This window comes from Ctenopharyngodon idella, chromosome 23, assembly GCF_019924925.1.
Source record: "Ctenopharyngodon idella isolate HZGC_01 chromosome 23, HZGC01, whole genome shotgun sequence".
Taxonomy (NCBI): Eukaryota; Metazoa; Chordata; class Actinopteri; order Cypriniformes; family Xenocyprididae; genus Ctenopharyngodon; species Ctenopharyngodon idella.
Genome location: NC_067242.1, coordinates 17,359,089 through 17,379,819, shown reverse-complemented (window position 1 = coordinate 17,379,819; position 20,731 = coordinate 17,359,089). Strand labels below are relative to the sequence as shown.

Here is a 20,731-nt window from a genome sequence, read left to right as displayed (position 1 = left end):
CTACTTAATTGTCTCAAAAAAGCACTCAAACAAGTTGCTTATAATTTATAATAACTTCATTTAACTTGGCTACTGTGTTTTTAGAACGCCGTTTCCTGCGCTGTAAAGATGCGAGACGCGAGCACAACGGTCAAACGGCTTTTGTTGGATCAGTATATTACCCCTGTCGGAGTCAGTTGGCATCTGCCAGAGCTCGTTTTCGCCGATTGAACATGTAGAATTGGAATTAGAATGTCTGTGAAGTGACATGCTGTAATCTGGTGACTGCATTTGTTGGTGCAGTGTGAATTGGCCTTTACATTGTGACATCACAATATATAGAAAACGCAAACAACTCATTTTAAAACACTGTTTATGATTTATGGGGAATATAAAAAAGAAGCGGGTGGATTTTTACCATTATAGGTTGGTTGTGTACACACACTGCTGACACACATTTATGTTCAAACCATGCAAAATTGAATTTTGCATAATGGGTCCCCTTTAATTTTGGTGTCTTTGTCACACAAAGCTATTTTATTGTTTCAGAAGACAATTCATGCAAATCTCTTTTTTGGAGCTTGACAGCCCCTGGTCACTATCCACTCTCTTGGAATGTGACTAGACATTTTGTATAGCATCTAATATTGTGCTCCACAGAAGAAGTGAACTATCCCTTTAAATAAACTTTTCAAGCATCAGCGTTTATTCCCGAAAGTGGTACTGAAGAAGCTTTTCATCAAGTGCTAGTTGTGTTCTTCTTGTACTAGTTTGCCTTCTGACACTGCACACAGAGACCTGTCTGAGGAGCTGATTTCGTTTTGTGCTTTTTTGTGGGGTGCGGTGTGCCCTTGGTTGTGTGTGTCTGTTAGCAGCGACCTGGTGAGCTGATCTGCTGCACTGAGGCTTTCTCCTGCAGAGGATGCTGGGAGATAATGAGATTTTGTGTGCTCTGAGGCAACAGCAGAGAGGGCGTGCAGAGCTGGGATGTTGGGATGGGAATACTTTAGTGATATTTCAACAACCTTTTTCTGTTCTCCACCATTCTACCAGTAATTTCTCTGACTATTAGTAATTGCTCATTAAAACTCCCACTAATTAAGTTTAATTTGACTGCTTTGACCAAGAGAGCATGTTGTAGAGCTCTCTGAAACTTTCCATTTGCACTTGCCATCATTAAAGATGCTCTCTTGAATGCCTGCTAGAAAGCCACTTTACCCATTAGAAGAAATTGACTCCCAATAACTGCAAGAGATGCCTGGCTTTGTTCAGAATAGTATACTATAAACTACTAGTACTCATTCTGAAGTATATTAGTGATTGGATGTCTGGTTCTTTCAGATGGTTCGTTTCCATGAACCAGTTCAAAAAAACAGCAGCAACAGTTCGTTTACGTAATCATGCAGTCATGTTATTATTAAAGCACCCAATAACTAGTGTTTCTCTACTCACCTTTTCAAATAAACCATGAGAAACCATAAAGAAACTTACATTTCGCCCCCTATTTCGAGTCAAATGCTTAGTTCACACATGTTTGTATCAGCAGCTCATTGGTTCTCCACGGACATGACCGAGTCCGAACATGTTTAGTGGACTGGTGACTTGAGAACTGTTGTAACCATTAACCGACTCTTGACTCGAGAGAGAACTGCATTCAGTGTACTGCTATTGACTTGAGAACTACTGCCATTTGGTTAAATTTCTAATGTTTTTATTACACTTTATGCTGTTCAGCAAAAGACATCAGAAACATACATTTCACCCCCCATTTATGAAACCATCGTCAGACAGCTCGCATGTGAGATATGTCCGAAAGACTGTTCTCAGTTCAGTGTACTGTTGGACTAAAGAGATTGCTGAATGAGATGTCAAAATCCGGCATCATGGGATCATATACTGTGGAATATTAGCTCATTTCTGGTCATGTGACTGTCAGGCACATTTTCGAAAGCGAGTTTTGATTGAGTAAATTGCAGATCTAGTCCATGCTGACTTGAGCCTCGAACTGTTTCAAATGGTTCTGTGCGATTTGATGAACTGGTTCATTCAATTTAGTAAAAAGAACCGGTTCAAAAGAACTATTTGTTTGCGAATCGGAGATCACTAAAGTATATAGTATAGTATGTATAGTGTGTGCACATTATGTATATATTTTGTATATGTATATATACTTCAGATATGATCCCCTGCCTAAAATAGCTATATATTTGCACATAAATAATATATAAATATATAGCTATATAAAATCTGTGTGACTAGAAACTCATTAATACTGTGAAAATATAAGTATGATATTTTAATGGTAACAAATTTAAATAAATTGTTTCCTAGTCTTTATAAAGCAGAATTAAATATAATACTTGTAATAAATAAAAGTATTAAATATAATACTTGTGAATGTAAAAATAATTTCATTAATTATATTTTCTTTAATATATTAAGTGCACATTCATTTTTTACATCCCTTTCGACTACCAAAAGTGTTTTTTTTTTTGTTTTGTTTTTACACAAAATTGGATTAATAATTGATCAGATTTATCCAAGATGGCTAGACTCCCCTTGCCAATTAAATATACAACAATGTATTATGTGAAACAGTGTGCAACAATATTGTAATACTTCTGAATATAGCCTATGCCTTATTTCTCCATCACTACTTCCTGCTTAACAGAAACACACTCCTCTTACTGTGGAGCCCTTGCTCTAGGGCTTTAAATAGATAGTGGATACAGTTTGCAGAGATGTTTTGTAACAGTGTGTGTAGACAATAGGTCATATAAGGGATATTTTACTCCAGATGATTTGAGACTTATTGATTTGATGGGAGAGAGTGAAATAAGGATATGTGGTTCTTAGCTGAACTGCTCTTAGTAGTTGCAGGCTGATGGAGTTCCTGGGTTCTGGTGCTGGCATGGGCTCATCACTCATATCGAACGCTCTGTCAGACAAAGTCAGACAAACTGTGAACAGATGGGAGAGAGTCATCGAGACGGGAGTGAGACACTGTGTCTTTGGATCTCATTTCTTGTGTCAGTCCTGTGGTCCCTTCTGACCTGAAGCAGACAACAGTGTGACCCTCGGTCTCATTAGAGCATCATCACAGAGAGCTGTAAAGGTCATAACAGCTATCATGTGGTTAATTAATCCCTTTTGATTGTGCTGGGAATATTATTACATCAGAATACAAATGTGTTCCTATTAAAAGATTTTCTGAACATAAGAAACATTGTAGCATTTATTCAAGTTATTCCATTTCGGATATTTAAGGAGATCTACACTACCACTCAAAAGTTTGGAATAATTAAGCTTTTATATAAGCTATATATATATATATATATATATATATATATATATAATTATTCCAAACTTTTGACTGGTAGTGTAGTACAGTATAAACTGATAATATTGGAATGTCATTGAGCATTATCATTAATAATAATAAAGACTAATCGACAACACTTTTATAAGTAAAGTAAAATCTAGTTTATTAATGACTAGTAAGGTGGGATTCAGAGTGCAGTAACTAGAGAGTGTAATAAATATCAAACTAAGATATCTGAAGTTTGCATGTGCTAATACTGTCCTCTAGTGGTGGAGATCAGAGCAACATTTTGTGTCAGATTGTATTATTGTCAATTTTTCTGTTCTAAACCTCCTCATCTACCCTCTTCTCTCCTCCTGTTTGAAATAAACAGCATTCTCATATGTACAGTATTGCTGTGAGATTCATTTGTGAACCCATCAGTCACTGATGCCCATCTCTACAGAGAAAATAGTGTAATTGCGTTTAAACCCTCTCTGGCGTGCTAAATGCTCTATAGAGAAATTAACTCGATTCAAAAGAGTGTAATTATGCTAATGAAGAAACTGTGTACCTGATGTTTTCATCCCACTCTTTTTTTTTTTCTCAATTTATAATGCATTCAGTGGAGGTGCTGCTCAGGCTGTTTACTGAACATATTGACTGGGCACTTGAGGGAATCAACGGCTGTGCTGCTCTAATTGTCTTGCACCTCTGGCAGTTCAGTGAAACTGCAATGAATTTCATTTTTATTATAACTCAGCTTCAGGGAAAACTGAGGAAAGCTTCTAAATTCAGTTATTTTTCTCCTTTATTTTTTATATGTGTGTTCACTTTATTATGGGTGATTAGGCTTTATATAAGTGTGGTTTTGATGTGCATAGATTTATTTGTTTGTTTAATTTTATCTGAAATTTTTACCAGGGGCCCAAGTATGGTGTCCCATACTCAGAACAGCAGTGAGTATTGAACACACACACACCCAGAGCAGTGGGCAAGCGTTTTTCTGCTGTGGCACCCAGGGAGTGATTGGGGGTTAGGTACCTTGCTCAAGGGCACCTCAGTTGTGGGTAATGAGAGTGGAAGAGAGCACTGTTCATTCATTCCCCCCACCTATATTTCCTGCCAGTACTGAGGCTCGAACCCACAACCTTCAGGTTACAAGTCCGACTCTCTAACCATTAGGCCACAGCTGCCCTAGAACATGGTTTTATATCACTCACAACTGGACACAATGTTTAATGTAACAGTTTTTAGTCCTTACAGGGTTGGGTTTTAGAGTTGTTGAAATAATCACCCTATATAAATAAGCAAAAGTTTTTCCCAAAACCATGTGACCTGCATCACATGACTTCATTAGCTGCCCATAATCTTTCTCCATTGATGCCCATTTTGAAGTTACTGTGCTTCTTAAAAACATGAAATTTATTTTAACTTATAAATGGACTTTTGTAGTGCCATCAGCCAATTAACGTTGTCATGATGTAATTTGTCTGTGGCTCCAGAGTGATTAGTCACATGGCATTTACAAATAAGGTGACTGGCTCAAAAATAATTTGTTCAGAACGAGCGCCCACAAACAAAGATGGCATTTTAAATTTCATACTTGCAGGGCACCCTGAGCCAGCCAGATAATTGCCATTGAGATGACTAACCGATAAATCTCTCCAAGTATTTTGACCTCGATGACCTTCAGTGGCGGGCATTTTAAAGACAAACTGGCGAATAACTTCTGATTTTCGGCAACATTTTATTGTGTAGTTCATATATTAATATATGTTATTGGTTATGAGTTTGATTAACAATTAATCTGTTTATTTTTAATTGTTATGAGTTTTTTTTAATTGTTATTATGAGTATAAATATATTGAGTTATATATATATATTGATATATATAATATCAATATAAGATATTATATATATCAGTATATTGAGTTTTATACTTCAGTATATAAATTTTTTACATTTTGTGCTGTTTTAAAAATGCCATGTGTTTTGGATATTCAAGGCATAAAATTACAGGCCAAAATATTTTAAAATCTGAACTATGCTATTCAGTATTGTCAGTAATATTAGTCATAAATATAGATCCTGATTATATTATATTATATTATATTTTTAAAAGGTTTTTTTTGTATTTTACTACTTCATTTAGACACAAAATGGACTTTGTCAATGTCAGCTTTTTACCACTAGAGGGAAACGCTAGTTAGAATTTTTTTTCTTCATTTGAACTTTAAGTAAAATGAACCAAAGTGCATTTGCTGACATAGATGGCATAACATTACGAAAATATGACCTAACATCTCCTTTTATTTTGGGCTTATTGACACTAAAAAGTAAGTTCTGTGTATAAACAAATCAACAAAAGCAGTCTCAGTGGAAAATGACTCACAACTTTTGTATATGAGATAAATATATGTGGGGCCACTCATCATATATAGTCTCTGTGCACAGTTAACCACATTTTAAACCCTTCAGATGGGGTTTTTGAAGAAAAACCCTGTTTTTGGCAGTAAGTTGTTGTCTTTTGGTTAGTTAATAAACCAACATGGTAGAAAACCCTTTTCCCAAGACATAAGTGCTTTCCCATGACAGAGCAATACTGAAGATTACCATTATGATTTTCATGACCTCATGAACTAGATGAAGACACAGATGAAGCCGCACATTTACAGTAAATGATGTCTGAAAAGAGAGCTCATGGGACACCGGTTGCTTTTTTGCTGTGCTAGTCAATCCTAGCGATGACAGATGTGTGTAAGTGAGACTAAAAGAAATAGTGTAGAACTATTCTCAGGTTGTTTCACATGTCTGAGCTGTGGCCGATCGACAGGATGAATAAGCTGTTTCTGCCAGGGTTTAGGGTTTCAGATTTTGTGGTGGAGGCCTTTTATCTGGTATAGACTCTGAAAATGAGTCTGGTCACATCTGACACCTTTCAGACATGAGAAATAGATTCATGAAGGAGTATACATGTGGGATGATGGGACAGAGTTGATAAATGGTGCCCTTGTCTCACTCAGATCTTGAGCTGTAATTGTCTGGAGGATGGTGCACATATGGAGGGGTTCTGTGGGGGATGAAGCTCTCTCGTGCTGGATGCCCACCCGTATGGCACATCTGAGACACCCACTCTGTCTCACTCAGAGAGCCCCAGATCACATAGCAACTGTGAATCTCTCCAGTGTGGTTTGTTGGTTTGGCTGACAATAACAACATGTGAAAATGTGGGAATTTTTTTGGAATCTCCAAGTGCTGAAGGAAATATTGCACTCTGGTTTATTGGTTTTTGACTGACTTGTATCTGCGCGGCTTACTTTTTTTTTTTGCTTCAGATGTGTTTTAGGACTTGAAGCTGACGTGTGCAATTTCTGTGCTTCTTTTTTACATTTTGTGAATAAAATATGAGGTGCTTGACCATGCAAAAGTCATTATATTTTTTGAAAGAAATTAAGACTTTTACTTAGCAGGGACACATTAAATTGATCAAAAGTGACAGTTAAGACATTTAAAATGTTCAAATATTACCTATATATATATATATATATACACACACACACACACACATATATATATATATACATACATACACCCTTGGTGAACATAATAGACTTCTTTCAAAAACATAAAAAAAAAAAAAAATCAACCAACCTCAAACCTTTGAACGTTAGTGCATATGTAATATTAATATGCATATATGTAATATTCCACATGTATCCATAATCTGTCCATCATGTATATACAAATAGTCCATCATCGGAAGCAATGATAACTTGATGTTAATTGAGTAAACTCTCTGACAGATTCATTGAGTTCATTCAATGGATTTTTCAGAATGATTCAAAGATGTTTGCGAGTCTTTTTCAGTCTCAGAACAAATCATTTGGGTAACAGTTTGGTATGGGGAACACATATTCACTATTAACTACGACTTTTGCCTCAATAAACTCTTAATTTAATGCTTATTAATAGTTAGTAAGGTAGTTGTTGTAGTGTTTAAGTTGAGGTATGAGGTAGGATTTAGGGATGTAGAATATGGTCATGCAGAATAAGGCATTAATATGTGCTTTATAAGTACTATTATAAAACGGTTAGTTCCTGTCCTTGATTCTGATTGGTCAATAGCTGTGTTTTATTCACGATAAAACACAGCTACGACCGCTTCACCCAACGGTTCTGTGTATCACTACACAACACCCTTAGCAGCCACTCTTAGCAATGTAAACTGTTTGTTCTCAATTGATATTGTTCATTGAAGCTTACTGTATTATGTAGAAGAGTGTTGTGAGATAAAGATCGAGTGAGCGAGTTTATTACCTGCATTCAGATTTAGCATTTTCTTTCAGGTCAGTCCTATGTTCAAAATAAAAAATCTGTTTAAATATCTGATGTATTATCTTGTCCTTTTAACAGTTAAGGGGTTTTCCCGTGACTGATGGCGCTTGTCAAAGCATTTGTCAGTTGCGTCTTGTTCCGTGTTCGCAATAATTCAGTCTTTTCAATGTAAAAGTCTTACTGACACACTCATAAAGACAGTCTTTGCCGCCATCTAATGGCGTGAAAATATATCTTCTGTTGCTGTTCACGGTCAGGGACTATTTTTTCCGGCGGAAGGAAGGCTTTTAGTGAAAGTTTACTTCATGAAAGTTGCAGTGATACATATTTTTGGCTTTAATATTTGTATTGTGTGGTAACCGTTTTATAAAAAGCAATAAGGTACTCAAGCCTAGTGCTGTATCGTGAATAGGTCACGGCTGAAGGGGTCCGCTTCGCGCCGTGCCTAACAGCGCCCTTTAGCCGTGACTTATTCACGATACAGCACAGCCTTGCGTACCTTATTGCTTACATAAACAGCCAATATGCAAGCTAATAAGCAGCTAGTTAAAAGTGAGAATTGTTCCCCATACTTAAGTGTTCCCATAATTTGTTTTTGAATGGGACTGCACTGATTGTGCTTTGTTTTTGATTCCCTAAAAATAACCAGTTCATAAGAGTCGTTTCTTAATGAATGTGTGAATAACGCATTCATTTTTCAAAATGATTCAAAGACATGTGTGAGTCTTTTTCAGGCTCAGAACAAATCATTTGTTTTTGAATGGGACTGCACTGTTTGTGCTTTGTTTTTGATTCCCTAAAAAGAACCAGTTCATAAGAGTCATTTCATCATGAATCAGACTACACTGGTCACGCTGTATGTTGTTGCATGAGGCCATGAGGACAAATGACTTTATTACAGTATAGTCCCTTCACACTAAACCAAAATAGGAGAAAGTATTGTAACACTAAATAAATGACATACTTTGCCTTTAAGTAACACTTGTTAATTATGCTGCGATTAATCCTATTTTACATCCTATTTTATGGCAAGCGGCATCATTTTTTGCGGCACTGAGTTGCGGGTTATCATGTTGATCTGTTTCACTTCAACCCACCAGATGACGCTAACTCTCGGTATTTTATAGATGTGGTGTGATCACAGTGGATTAAGCGATCAGGGCGCTGCTTTGTTTGTGATGTCATGGCTGCCTGTCTTGGCAGCTGCCGCCACCCTCTGCTCTTCCCTGACGCCAAGAACTCTCTGCAGGATGCGGAGACACAACAGTTGCCCTGGCAACGGCGTAAACAAATAACAGAGATGCACTACTGTGCCCGGGATGCCCAGTTGTTTTTCTGGGATGCCGGTGATGATGGAACATGCTGGTGTAAATTACAGTGATCTTCATTCTTTCACATCAAGGAGGCTTGGCTATGGCAACTATGTGGTATCTTTGATACACTGATAAGAGGCAAAGAAAGTCCCTCATGAGAAATTATTGCTCTTATATGGCTTTTACCACACACTTGCAGATGGATTACCTAATCACGGGAAGTGCGCAGTTGTGCCAAGACGCTGCAAGCCGCAGCTCGAAGATTGATTGTGTAGCCCAAAGTGAGCCATTTATTAAAACTGAAAGACAGCTGAAAAAATCTATTGAGAGTATGAAGTAACCCACAGACCCCTAGGGATTTACAGTAGAGCAAAAACCTCAAAATATGATGTATTTGTAAGAATGAACCCATAGACCTAACAACAAACATATCCAAAAATCATACTAGTAACAAACACAGTGATTCATGTTTGAGTCCTGAAGAAGTTGTGGATTTGAATGGCCTGTTTCATAATCTTGCGATAATGTTATGCTGCACACAATGCCCCTGTAACTCTTATCAGAGAGTTTGTGTGTGTCTGTTCCTCAGATTTGTTTCGTGGTCCTCATGGTGTGATAACAGGAACATCACCCCTCCTATCAACAGTCAAGCATCTTGGCAGTCAAGCATGCGTGTATATACCGGAGATGCAACATAAATGTAGGGGTTGTTGAATGAGTTACTGGGTTTATGAGGTCTTTACTTTCTTTTAGCTTTAGCAGCAGGAATTGATGAATATGTCTGGCAGTTGCATGAACGATTACTGAGATTTTTTATTTTATTTCAGGGCCTAGGTTTTCAAATGAGTCCAAAAAAAAAAAAAAAAGTCAGAGAAAATAGTATAGTATAGTACAGTACACTACCGTTCAAAAGTTTGTGGTTGGTAACAAAGTCTCTTTTGATCACATAAATGCAGCTTTGGCGAGCATATGTAACTGTTTACTTCTATTTTAATATATTTTAAAATCCAGTTTATTCCTGTGATCAAAGCTGAATTTTCAGCATCATTACTCCAGACTTTAGTGTCACATGATCCTTCAGAATCAATCAAATTTCTGATTTGCTGCTCAAGAAACATTTCTTATTATTATCCTTGCTGAAAACAGCTTTATATATACATTTTTATTTTATTTTTATTTTTTTTGTGTGTGTGGAATTTTCCTATTTTTGACTATTAATATTTACTATTACTATTTTATTACTAGTACTATTTTCCAGATAATATTTTAATTCTTTTGGCTTTACAATGACAATTTAAATGTCAATGATGTATTTTTTTTTTAAACAAAATGTTGTCTTTATAATATCATAGTTTCTTCCTTACACAGTAAAAATTTGTCTTAAAGCTGAATTTACAGTATATTTTAGGAAATGAGTCGTTTGTATAGGGAATCATCATATTAGGGGGTCCTTGACATCTGGAAGTTTGTAAACCCCTGTTTTAGTGAACTTTATATTTTTGGAGTGGCTTTTCTCTCTTCTTTTCAATGTAGCACCAAATAACTCCCTTTATTTATGGCCGTATTTATGTTACATGGTTCAAGTGACCCAATTCTGATTTTTTTTCCCTCCCACGTGGCACAGATTGGCTATGACCCACAAAAGTTTAAGCAGGAAAAAAGCGCATGGATTCTGATATTCTCAGATTGGTTTCAGGCCTCATTCATATGTGGAAATAAATCTGATATGAATCGAATACATGCATTTACATCTGCCATGTAAGCGGACAGTTTGGATATTCCCATCAATGCGAGTCGTACGTTAGTGAAATAGCAACGGTGGTGAATGACATCAACTCAGGTGGACACCAACCACAATCACATGTCTCTTTTTCAGTGGTGCAATGAAGGATGAAGTGGAGTCATGCTGAAGTTTTATGTCTTTTCAGCCTTTGGGGAAAGCTTGTATTATAATTTCGTCTGTGTCCATTGCAAATCGATGTTTTTACTTCCTTTTTGACCAAAGCTTTTCGGGGTCAGTTCATCTACCTTGGGTTGTTTCACCAAGTGTATAGTGTAAATGCAGAAATCAGATATGTCTCACTTTTAAAAGATGTAAACTGGATATAGTCAACAAATCAGAATTGGGCAACAAGACCTGCAGTGTAAATGCGGCCTATATGTGACCCTGGACCACAAAACCAGTCAAAATTTTTTGAAATTGAGATTTATACATCATCTGAAAGCTGAATAAGCTTTCCATTGATGTATGGTTTGTTAGGATAGGGCAATATTTGGCCGGCCGAGATACAACTTTAAAAATCTGGAATCTGAGGGTGCAAAAAAATCAAAATAGAAAAAATAGAAAATCGCCTTTAAAGTTGTCCAAATGAAGTCCTTAGCAATGCATATCCACTTACAAAAATACATTTTTGATATATTTACGGTAGGAAATTTACAAAATATCTTCATGGAACATGATCTTTATTTAATATCCTAATGATTTTTGGCATAAAAGAAAAATCGATCATTTTGACCATGCGACTTGTGACTGGTTTTGTGGTCCAGGGTCACAAATGTTTCACTTGTAATGAACCAGCAGGTGGCAATGTTGTACATACAGTATCTGCTATAGATTTTCACAATCATTGTCATAATATAACAAACAGTTTTAACAATTGCCATTGTACATAAACTTAAGTCATTGATTGTTAAACAAGATTGTGGACTGTCTCCTCAGAGTCTTCTAGTCCTCAGCTACCTCATCATCATCCTCGGCGTCATGTGTAACTCCGCTTAATCCCGTCTTTCATTAACTCTAGATATAAACTTTGAAAGATCATTCATCATCGCTTGCTATGACAGACGTGAAATTTTTGCAGCACGGGAGGCAAATGTATTTTTAGAGAACGAAAGGGGCAACCCAGGGCCATAATTATGAAAGTAGTTAAAATATTGTTTTCATTACAAAGCAAAACAAAAATGCTTTTCCCACTCACTTCAAAGTGGTGTATGTATGTGAGGACTAAACCACAGTGCTGGAACGTAGCATTTTAGTCTTAATGAAACACAAATGCGGAAAGTGTGCAAAGTCTGAGACGTCTAGAGCTTCTCAACAGTGAATTCTGTCAATTATCCAGCTCTGATAATTATGAGCTAGAGATGGAACATAAACCATGGAGCACTTTGAACTAAATTGGGAAACGTCATGTCTGCCTGCATAGTCTGTGTTTATTATAGTTTACTGTGCATGGGTATGTGATTATGGAATTACATCTTTAATATCTTCTGAAATGTATTAAAACAAATATATGTAACTTTTGGTAACAGTTTGAAGAACTTTACTCAGTTATGAGTAACAAATAGTGACTAACAAGCTCAACGTACACCAAAATCACACTGTAAAAAAGTTGTAAAATAAAATAAAGATTATTGAAGGATGTTTTACTAGGAAAAAAAACTGAAAGTTTAGGTTTTTTAGATTTTATTTAACTTAACATTTGTTTTATTTTAAGTAATGAAAGTGTTTTTTTTTTACGGTTTTAGTAGTTTTGGTTAACTATAATAACTATAATAATAAATATAATATAATGTTGTGTAGACTGTCTTTAGTGCATTAAAAAACATGGAAACTTTGTCTAAAACAGGCACACACACTTTCGCAGTGCTTCGGCTGGTGTGAACAATTACAGGCAGAAATTCCTTGTCATCACTCCTGTCTTTGTTTGGATAATACTTTCCACCTCACTCCAGGGGCTCAGCATCCCCAGCAGTTGATTTATTCCACACTGAAGGTATGCAGTGACACTACAGTAACGCATGACTGCTGCAAACGCACACTCACACAGACGCTGTGCTCTTGTTTTGTCTGGATGTGTGCCGCTGCTGGTATTTTGCTTATCAATGCTATCGAAATGTTTTGTGCAATATAAAGGTATCATTTGTATGGTGCATGTGAGGTAGATGAGGTATTCTCTGAACTGTAAGAGATTAAACAAAAGCTTATACATCTAAAACATCTATGATTCAAAAGACAGCATGTTTATGCTACAGGGCCCCAGGTTATGTACAGACGTAAACGTTTACTGTTTTGGAAGCATTTAGATCTGTTCTAAAATCTAGCTGCCTACATAGGCAGCTGCTTTTTGAGGCTGGATGCTAATTGAAATGGATCTGTTTTAAGAGATTTATGTACAATTGTCAGTTTTAGTATAGTCAATTTTTACTTATTTTTTTAACAGTTAAAGGTTTAGTTCACTTCAGGATGAAAATTACCTGATAATTTAAGGTTTTTGAGGAAAACATTCCAGGATTTTTCTCTATATAGTGGACTTCACTGGGGTACAATGGGTTGAAGGTCCAAATTGCAGTTTTAGTGCAGCTTCAAAGGGCTCTACATGATCCCAGCCGAGGAATAAGGGACTTAACTAGTGAAACGATCAGTCATTTTCTAAAAAAAATAAAAATGTATATACTTTTTAACCACAAATGCTCATCTTGCACTGCTCTGCAATCCGCTAGAAAGGTCATGCGTGATGTAGGCGGAAGTACCGCCGTAGGGCGAAAAAGTATATAAATTTGTTTTGTTTTTTTTTAAAGAAAATTACTAATTGTTTCACTAGACAAGACCCTTATTCCTCGGCTGGGATCGTGTAGAGAGTGAAAACCTTCAACCCGTTGAACCCCACTGAAGTCCACTATATGGAGAAAAATCCTGGAATGTTTTCCTCAAAAACCTTAATTTTTTTTTTTTTTTTCAACTGAAGAAAGAAAGACATGAACATCTTGGATGACATGGTGGTGAGTAAATTATCAGGAAATTTTAATTCGGAAGTGAACTAACCCTTTAATAAAATTCCTTTCAATGTTATACTATTATATGATATTAAAGATTATTAAGGCCCATTCACACCAAGAATCATAAATATAAAGATAACCATAACAATGACTACATTAACATCCACACTAACGAATGATAACACTCTGTTCATCCTAAGCATGTGCTGCAAGTTTGTTGTCTGCCACTTTAAATGCTTGAGCTCTTTAAAGCGGAATTGATTTTGATTGGCTGTCAATGTTTTTATCGTTCATCAGCTGGAAAAACTTGTTCTGAACGTGATTCAAACAATGATATAATTTCTCTGTGCCGTTATTGTTATAGTTGTGGTGTGGACTCTGCTATTCTTTTATATTTAGAACAATTTTTAGAATTTTATCTTTATCATTGGCATTATAGTTATCGTCCTTGATGAGAACGAGCCTTTATAGTTTTTTACTTATCAGTGTCAGTCAATATTGGATATATTTGTGCATGTGCTTTTTTACATTTAGATTACATATGCCCTAATCTAACACTTAAAATCATTTAATCATTTAATAACTGTTAAGTTTTTATTATTATTGTTATTTTCATTTTTAGTATTTTAATTGAATTCACTTAAACAAAATAGTGTAGAATTTTAATAGGCCAATTATCAATATTGACCAGTTTTTTGTTGTATGTTAAATTTATCTACCGTTCAAAAGTTTGGGGTCAGTAAGACTTTACTGAAAGAAGTTAATAATTGTATTCAGCAAGGATGCATTAAATTTATCAAAAGTGACAGTAAAGACTTTGTTACATTAAGAAATATTTTTTGAATAGCAAATCATCATATTATAATGATTTCTAAAGGATCATGTGACACTATAAAGACTGGAGTAATGATGCTGAAAATTCAGCTTTGCCATCACAGGAATAAATTACTTTTTAAAATATGTTCAAATGGTTATTTTACATTCTAATATTTCTCAATAATACTGTATTTATAAACATTTTTCTTAGCATTGCCTGCCACTTTGAATTTTCTAACCTATTGCAATGCTTTCTGGGATTGTATTCTCTGTGAAGAGTATATGCGATTCTGCTTTAGAATTTGTAAAAAAAAAAAAAAAAGATGTTATCTCAGTAAGCATCAAGATTAAGTTGCTTGGTGGAAAACCCTTTATGTCAGGAGCTTCCCTATGATGCCTTAAAATGCTGCCTTTTGAGGCAGCTAAGTAGGATTTTTTGCACAAGGTTTTTTTTTTGTACATTAAAGGCTTTCATGTCTTATATTGCAAGAGCACATTAAGCGATGGGTTTGCAAGTGTAATGACCACTTTTTTCATATTGTCCAGCTGATTAAAGAGTTCAAAATACATCAGACTAAATTGAGTGCACCGTTAACAAGATTATTTTCAAAGCCTCGCCACCCTCTCGTTGTCGGCAGGTTCTAAATTCTCAGAAAAGACTCAAACAAATCACAATGAAATTAGTGTCTTCATGTCATGTCTTATTTTTCAGCTTTGCTGGATCGGCAGTCCTGGCAGATTTATTAAGGAATGGCAGTGTAGCGTTTAAAGAGCCTGCAGACACCTTTGTTTCCCCCTGTGTCAGTTCTTTCCAAATGGAATAGAAGAAAAGCCCACTCTGCAGTCTCTTGCTTTACTATGGCAAGAGTTCAGATCCCTGTCAGGCCAATCAAGGGCTATTCCAAGTCTTAAAGTCCACTTCTGGCTCGGGCATTGGCACATTTGTGAAACAAGCAGCTTTAAGCTCACATAAAAGAAGAAATTAGTCAAAGCTCTGTGGGAAAACACTTACAGAAAGACATTCAATGGAAGGCCAATTAATTAGGATGGGTTTTTATGGTCACAGTTGGTTTCTCGCACATCGACTTTCTTATGGAAAAGCGCTCAGAGAACTTACATTGATAATATCAGCCAATGATTCTTCATAGTCTTTCCCATCCATTGATAGAGTATCAAGGGGGACTGTTATACACTAAATTTGAGATTTATGTATTTAAATTGCATAAAATTTCTATCCAATTGGATTACACCGTTTTAACACAGTCAAACTGTAAACTTAATGTGATGCATATTGGTCAGTCATACATAAATAAAAAAGATAAGAAACAGGTACACTACCAGTCAAAAGTTTGGAATAATTAAGATTTTTAAATGTTTTAGAAAGAAGCCTGCATTTATTTGATCAAAAATACAGTAAGATATAGCAATATTGTGAAATATTATTACACTTTAAAATAACCATTTTTGAATATATTTTAAAATGTAATTTATTCCTGTTGTGGCAAAGCTGAATTTTTTGCAGCCATTACATTCCGATTGATGAATCCAAACATAGTGTTTACATGAACGCAAAATAAAGTAATCGTGTTGATGTGCATGTTTCAAGTACAAGCTTCAATTTAGAATTGATGTTTTGACATGCGCACAGATATACAGAATTTCCCACTGTTGGTTGGAGACTTAAGATTTATCTATTTCATGTCCTAATTAGGAGATGAGCACATGGCGCTTTGTGCCATGCTGCTTATATCTATCAGTAAAAACGCCCCTAGCCACTCCCAAAACAAGGCGTCAGGTGATGAGAGTCTGAAGCAAGGACTTAAATTGTATTTGGTCAATTCATTCCAATTGGCGTGGTTACATGTGACTTTTTTTTTCGTCTGTGCTACTAGTCTGATTGCAAAGGGACTATTATGGTCCATGTAAACGCAGCTAGTGTCACATGATCCTTCAGAAATCAATCTAATCTAAAAAGAACTGTAGAAAAACTAAACGAATTTACACAGTAAAATACCGTTTTCCATTGAAACAGTAATATACCGTAAAACAATGCATTCTGGGTAATATTATTAGTAATATTAGTAATATTATTAAACTACAAATATTACCCAGAATGCATTGTTTTTACAGTATATTACTTCTGTTATATTACAATGCATTCTGGATAATATTATTTGTTGTTTTCGAGAAAGTAGCCTATAGGCCTCTTTTCTTAAAATGACAAATATTACCCAAAATGCATTGTTTTTATGGTATATTACTGTTTCAATGGAAAATGGTATTTTACTGTGTAAATTTGTTTCGTTTTTTTACAGTCATTTTTTTACTGATTTGGTGCTCAATAAACATTTCTTATTATTATCAATGCTTAAAACTGTTTTTTCTGCTTAATATTTTTGTATAAAAATGAAAGAAAATTAACTAATAAATGTAATGTGTATTAAATTGACAATAACCAGGTTTATATATTTATCATCAGTAAATCTAGTCTCACTGAATATTCCTTTCACAGCCAGCCATATTTTAAACATGTTCATACTTTTTAACTGAATAAATCTGAAATTTGAAAACTGAACAAAACAGATTTATACTGATTCTAAGCAATATAAATATTGAAAATACGATTAATTAAATAATCATATTTTCAGTATGCCTGTTTCTCAACTGCTTCATATATGTATGATTGACAAATATGCATCTCAGTTTAACAAGTTTATTGGGTTGTTCATGTTAAAACTGTGCAATCTAAATGAATGGACATTTTATTATGAAATTCAAAGGCATAAAAAATATGGTTTAGTTTAGGGTTTGATTCTCACTATTAACTAGTTGCTTATTAGCTTTCATATTACTAGGATATTGGCTGTTTATTAGTACTTATAAAACACATACAGTATTAATGCCTTATTCTTCATGACCATATTCTACATCCCTCAATCCTACCCCATACCTAAACTTAACAACTACCTTACTAACCATTAATAAGCAGTAATTAGGAGTTTATTGAGGCAAACTTCTTAGTTAATAGTGGGAATTGGACCCTAATTTATAGTGTGACCAAAATATATATTTGGCCTGCGCTCTTTTATATATCTATCTTGAATGATACGTCCCAGCCAACTCATATCAGCATTAACATTATTGCAGCTGCCATAGTGCCAGGAGTTACCCCCTCAGCCCTGAACCACACACCCTGTAGCCCAGTCCGAAAAGAAAGACTTTCCCACGGTGGACAGCTGTGTTCTCATGTACAATGCTGCATGTGTGTATGAAGTGGCCTCTGGCTCTCTCTCTCAGCTGGACCAGACCTGTGATGATGAATGAGGCATGTAATATCACCACACTCTCTGGTATTTCACGAACAAGGCAGTGTCCACATTCCTGTGCCAAGCGGACCTCCCTTTTGCACAAACACATGCTCTCCATGCTTGCACGAAGCCTTATGGGAGAAATCTCATGTTGACACCATGGAGCGTTCGAACACAAAAAGGTGCGTTTCAGGGCTTTTAATTGCGACTGATAAGTTGTTTCCCACCGGGCCCCTTCCCACATTAGCAGCTCAAACAAAAAGACAAGGCAATTGAGAGATGTAAAGTGAGTCGAGTAAGAGTTTCGTTGAATAGGCCAAGTCTAATTCCTGCCATTAGCTACACTTACTTGTCTTACAAGGTGTTTTTTTGTGTGTGTGTCCTTCCACACACAGTCAGCTGGCTCAGCGTAAGTGGTACATTTGGTATATAACACCTACAGCCACAGGCACGGGTGGGAGGCGCTGACCTCACTGAGCGCAGCTCACTTTACCCCACTGCTTCTCGTTCTTGCTGGATCATGATGTTTGTGACATGAGAACGAAACTCCCTGTGAGAAACATGCTTTGTCAAATTGGCATTATGAAACAGTGAAATCGGATTTGATGAGCCGCGTTAAAGCTATTTCACACACAACTGACCATACATCTATTGAGTTATATAATACACCTAATTGGTACAGAATGTTGAATTGACTACAGTATCACTTCTGCTTGCTGTTAGGCTGATGTTATATAGCTTAAAAAAACAGTACGCTTTGCTTACTCGTATAATTGAGCTGAACTCTGGGAAACAACCCAGCTTTAACCCAGCGGCCCAATTGCGTGTTGTAGAGGAACAGCTGTAGTGTAAAGAGAAGCACATCTCTCAGATCCAGCCATCTGCACCTGTTAGCTGGCTGCAGGCGACCATGCTGTGAGCATATGCTGTGAGGGGGTCACCAGCGACCTCAGAGAGTATAGAGTTGCCCATCTCAGTGCTGTTAGCTTTATTTTTCTCTCTTGATGTATTTTCTCTTCTCTGCTTTCCTTCTGTCAGTCTGTTTGTAATGCCAGTGTAACGGAGGCCAGCTAGTAAAAAGCTGCGTGGGTAAACCTCACTCTCCTGGCCTCAAGAGGCGCACTTGCGACTGACGCTAGAGGTTGTGGTCTTTAGCGTCCTTGTTAGTGCATCTGCCACCCATGCTGAAGGTGCCGGTTCGAAATCCCGCTCGGAGCGGGTAGAGTAGAACCGTTAGATTCGATGCCGTGACCCGGATGGGAGTGAAGTTTGGGGGGGGGAGTGTAACGAAAGCTAGTAAGAGCTGGGCATATAAACTTAATAGCTCTTGAGGCACACTGGCGACTGATGCTAGAGGCTGTGGTCTTTAGCGTACTTGTTAGCGCACCCGCCTCCCATGCTGAAGATGCCGGTTTGAGTCCCGCTCGGAGCGGGTAGAGTAGGACCGGTACATTTGGAACCGTGACCCTGATGGGAGTGAGGTTTAGGGGGGTGAGTGTAACGTTAAATAAGCTAGTAAGAGCTGTGTATATAAACTTAATACCTCTTGAGGCACACTGGCACCTGACGCTAGAGGCTGCAGTATTTGCTGTCCTTGTTAGCGCACCCGCCTCCAATGCTGAAGATGCCAGTTTGAATCCTGCTCAAAGCGGGTAGAGTAGGACCAGGTGCATTTGGTGCCGTGACCCGGATGGGAGTGAGGTTTAGGAGGGTGAGTGTAATGTAAGCTAGTAAGAGCTGTGCATATAAACCCAGTACCTCTTGAGGCACACTGGCAACTGATGCTGTAGGCTGCTGTATTTAGTGTCCTTTTTAGTACGCCCGCCTCCCATGCTAGAGACGCCTGTTCAAATCCGGCTCAGAGTGGGTCAAGTAGGACCGGTTACACTAGTAAGCGGAGAGAACTGCTGCAATTAAATAGTTTAAGATGGTTTAAGTGGTTGATCACCTGGACTGTTCAAAGTTTTTTTTTTTTTTTTTGTCTTTGTCAGAAAGATAGATACAGTTTAGGCCTTTTGAATGAACCCTGTTCTGTTCATAGTCAGTGTAACCCTTTTAATGTTTATAAAAAAAATAAATAAATAAATAAATTTAAATATAAGGTTGATCTCAGCTTACATCCTCTATAAAAATGTCAGAAATTCAGTGAGTTTTCTGATCCAGTTACAATCATCTGCTAATAATACTACTAATAATAATAAGGTTATAATAATAATAAAGTTATAATAATAATGTTATAATAATAATGATAATAATAATAATAACCTTTTGTTTTTAGTCATATTATTAATATTATTTTTGTATTATTTCAATTATTTTTGTATTTTATTGTTATTATTTTAATGTCTATGAAATAATAATAATAATTTATATTATTATTTTATAGACATTAAAATAAAAAACATTAAAATACAAAAATAATATAAATAATACAGAAGTCATATTAATAATATTATTAAAAACAATAGGTTCATTTCAAAATGCTTATTATTATTTATTTTTTTTACACAGTCATCATCAGGATCCTTGGGGCTCAAAAAACAAAAGCAATAGCCAGGCTCATCATAACATGAAGGTTAAAATCATCCTTTCTCTCTCTCTCTCTCTCTCTGTTTCTCTCTCAGAGGATCTGGATGACCTGCGAATGGAGGGGGTCACTGGCCTGTTGCCGTCTGGCAGTAAGTTCAGCCAGGGCCGCAGCTCCTACTGTTCAGAACCCCAGGCCAAAGTCACTCTCAACATCTGCTCAAGGTGTGCAAGGTAAATATTTACACAGCTCAATATTTACCAACAGCTCTACTCTACTCTACTCAATGACTTCACTAGACCACTAGAGCTGCCCCTCAGCATCCCTCAGGGTTGCCATTTCTGCAAACCTCCATTTATCAAGTCAAGAGGTA

General features: G+C 36.3%; 1 protein-coding gene across 2 annotated transcripts in view; it reads left to right on the top strand.

The window, feature by feature from the left end:
• The window catches only part of c23h8orf34 (chromosome 23 C8orf34 homolog), a 103,340-nt gene that overhangs the window by 41,205 nt on the left and 41,404 nt on the right, over positions 1 to 20,731 (top strand). Inside the window, exon 8 of one of the 2 annotated variants that reach the window (XM_051881492.1) lies at positions 20,456 to 20,582. In XM_051881492.1, coding sequence (XP_051737452.1) covers positions 20,456 to 20,582 — 127 coding nt within the window. Of the gene's footprint in view, positions 1 to 20,455; positions 20,592 to 20,731 lie in introns of both variants that reach the window. The other variant, XM_051881491.1, reaches the window with a different exon arrangement.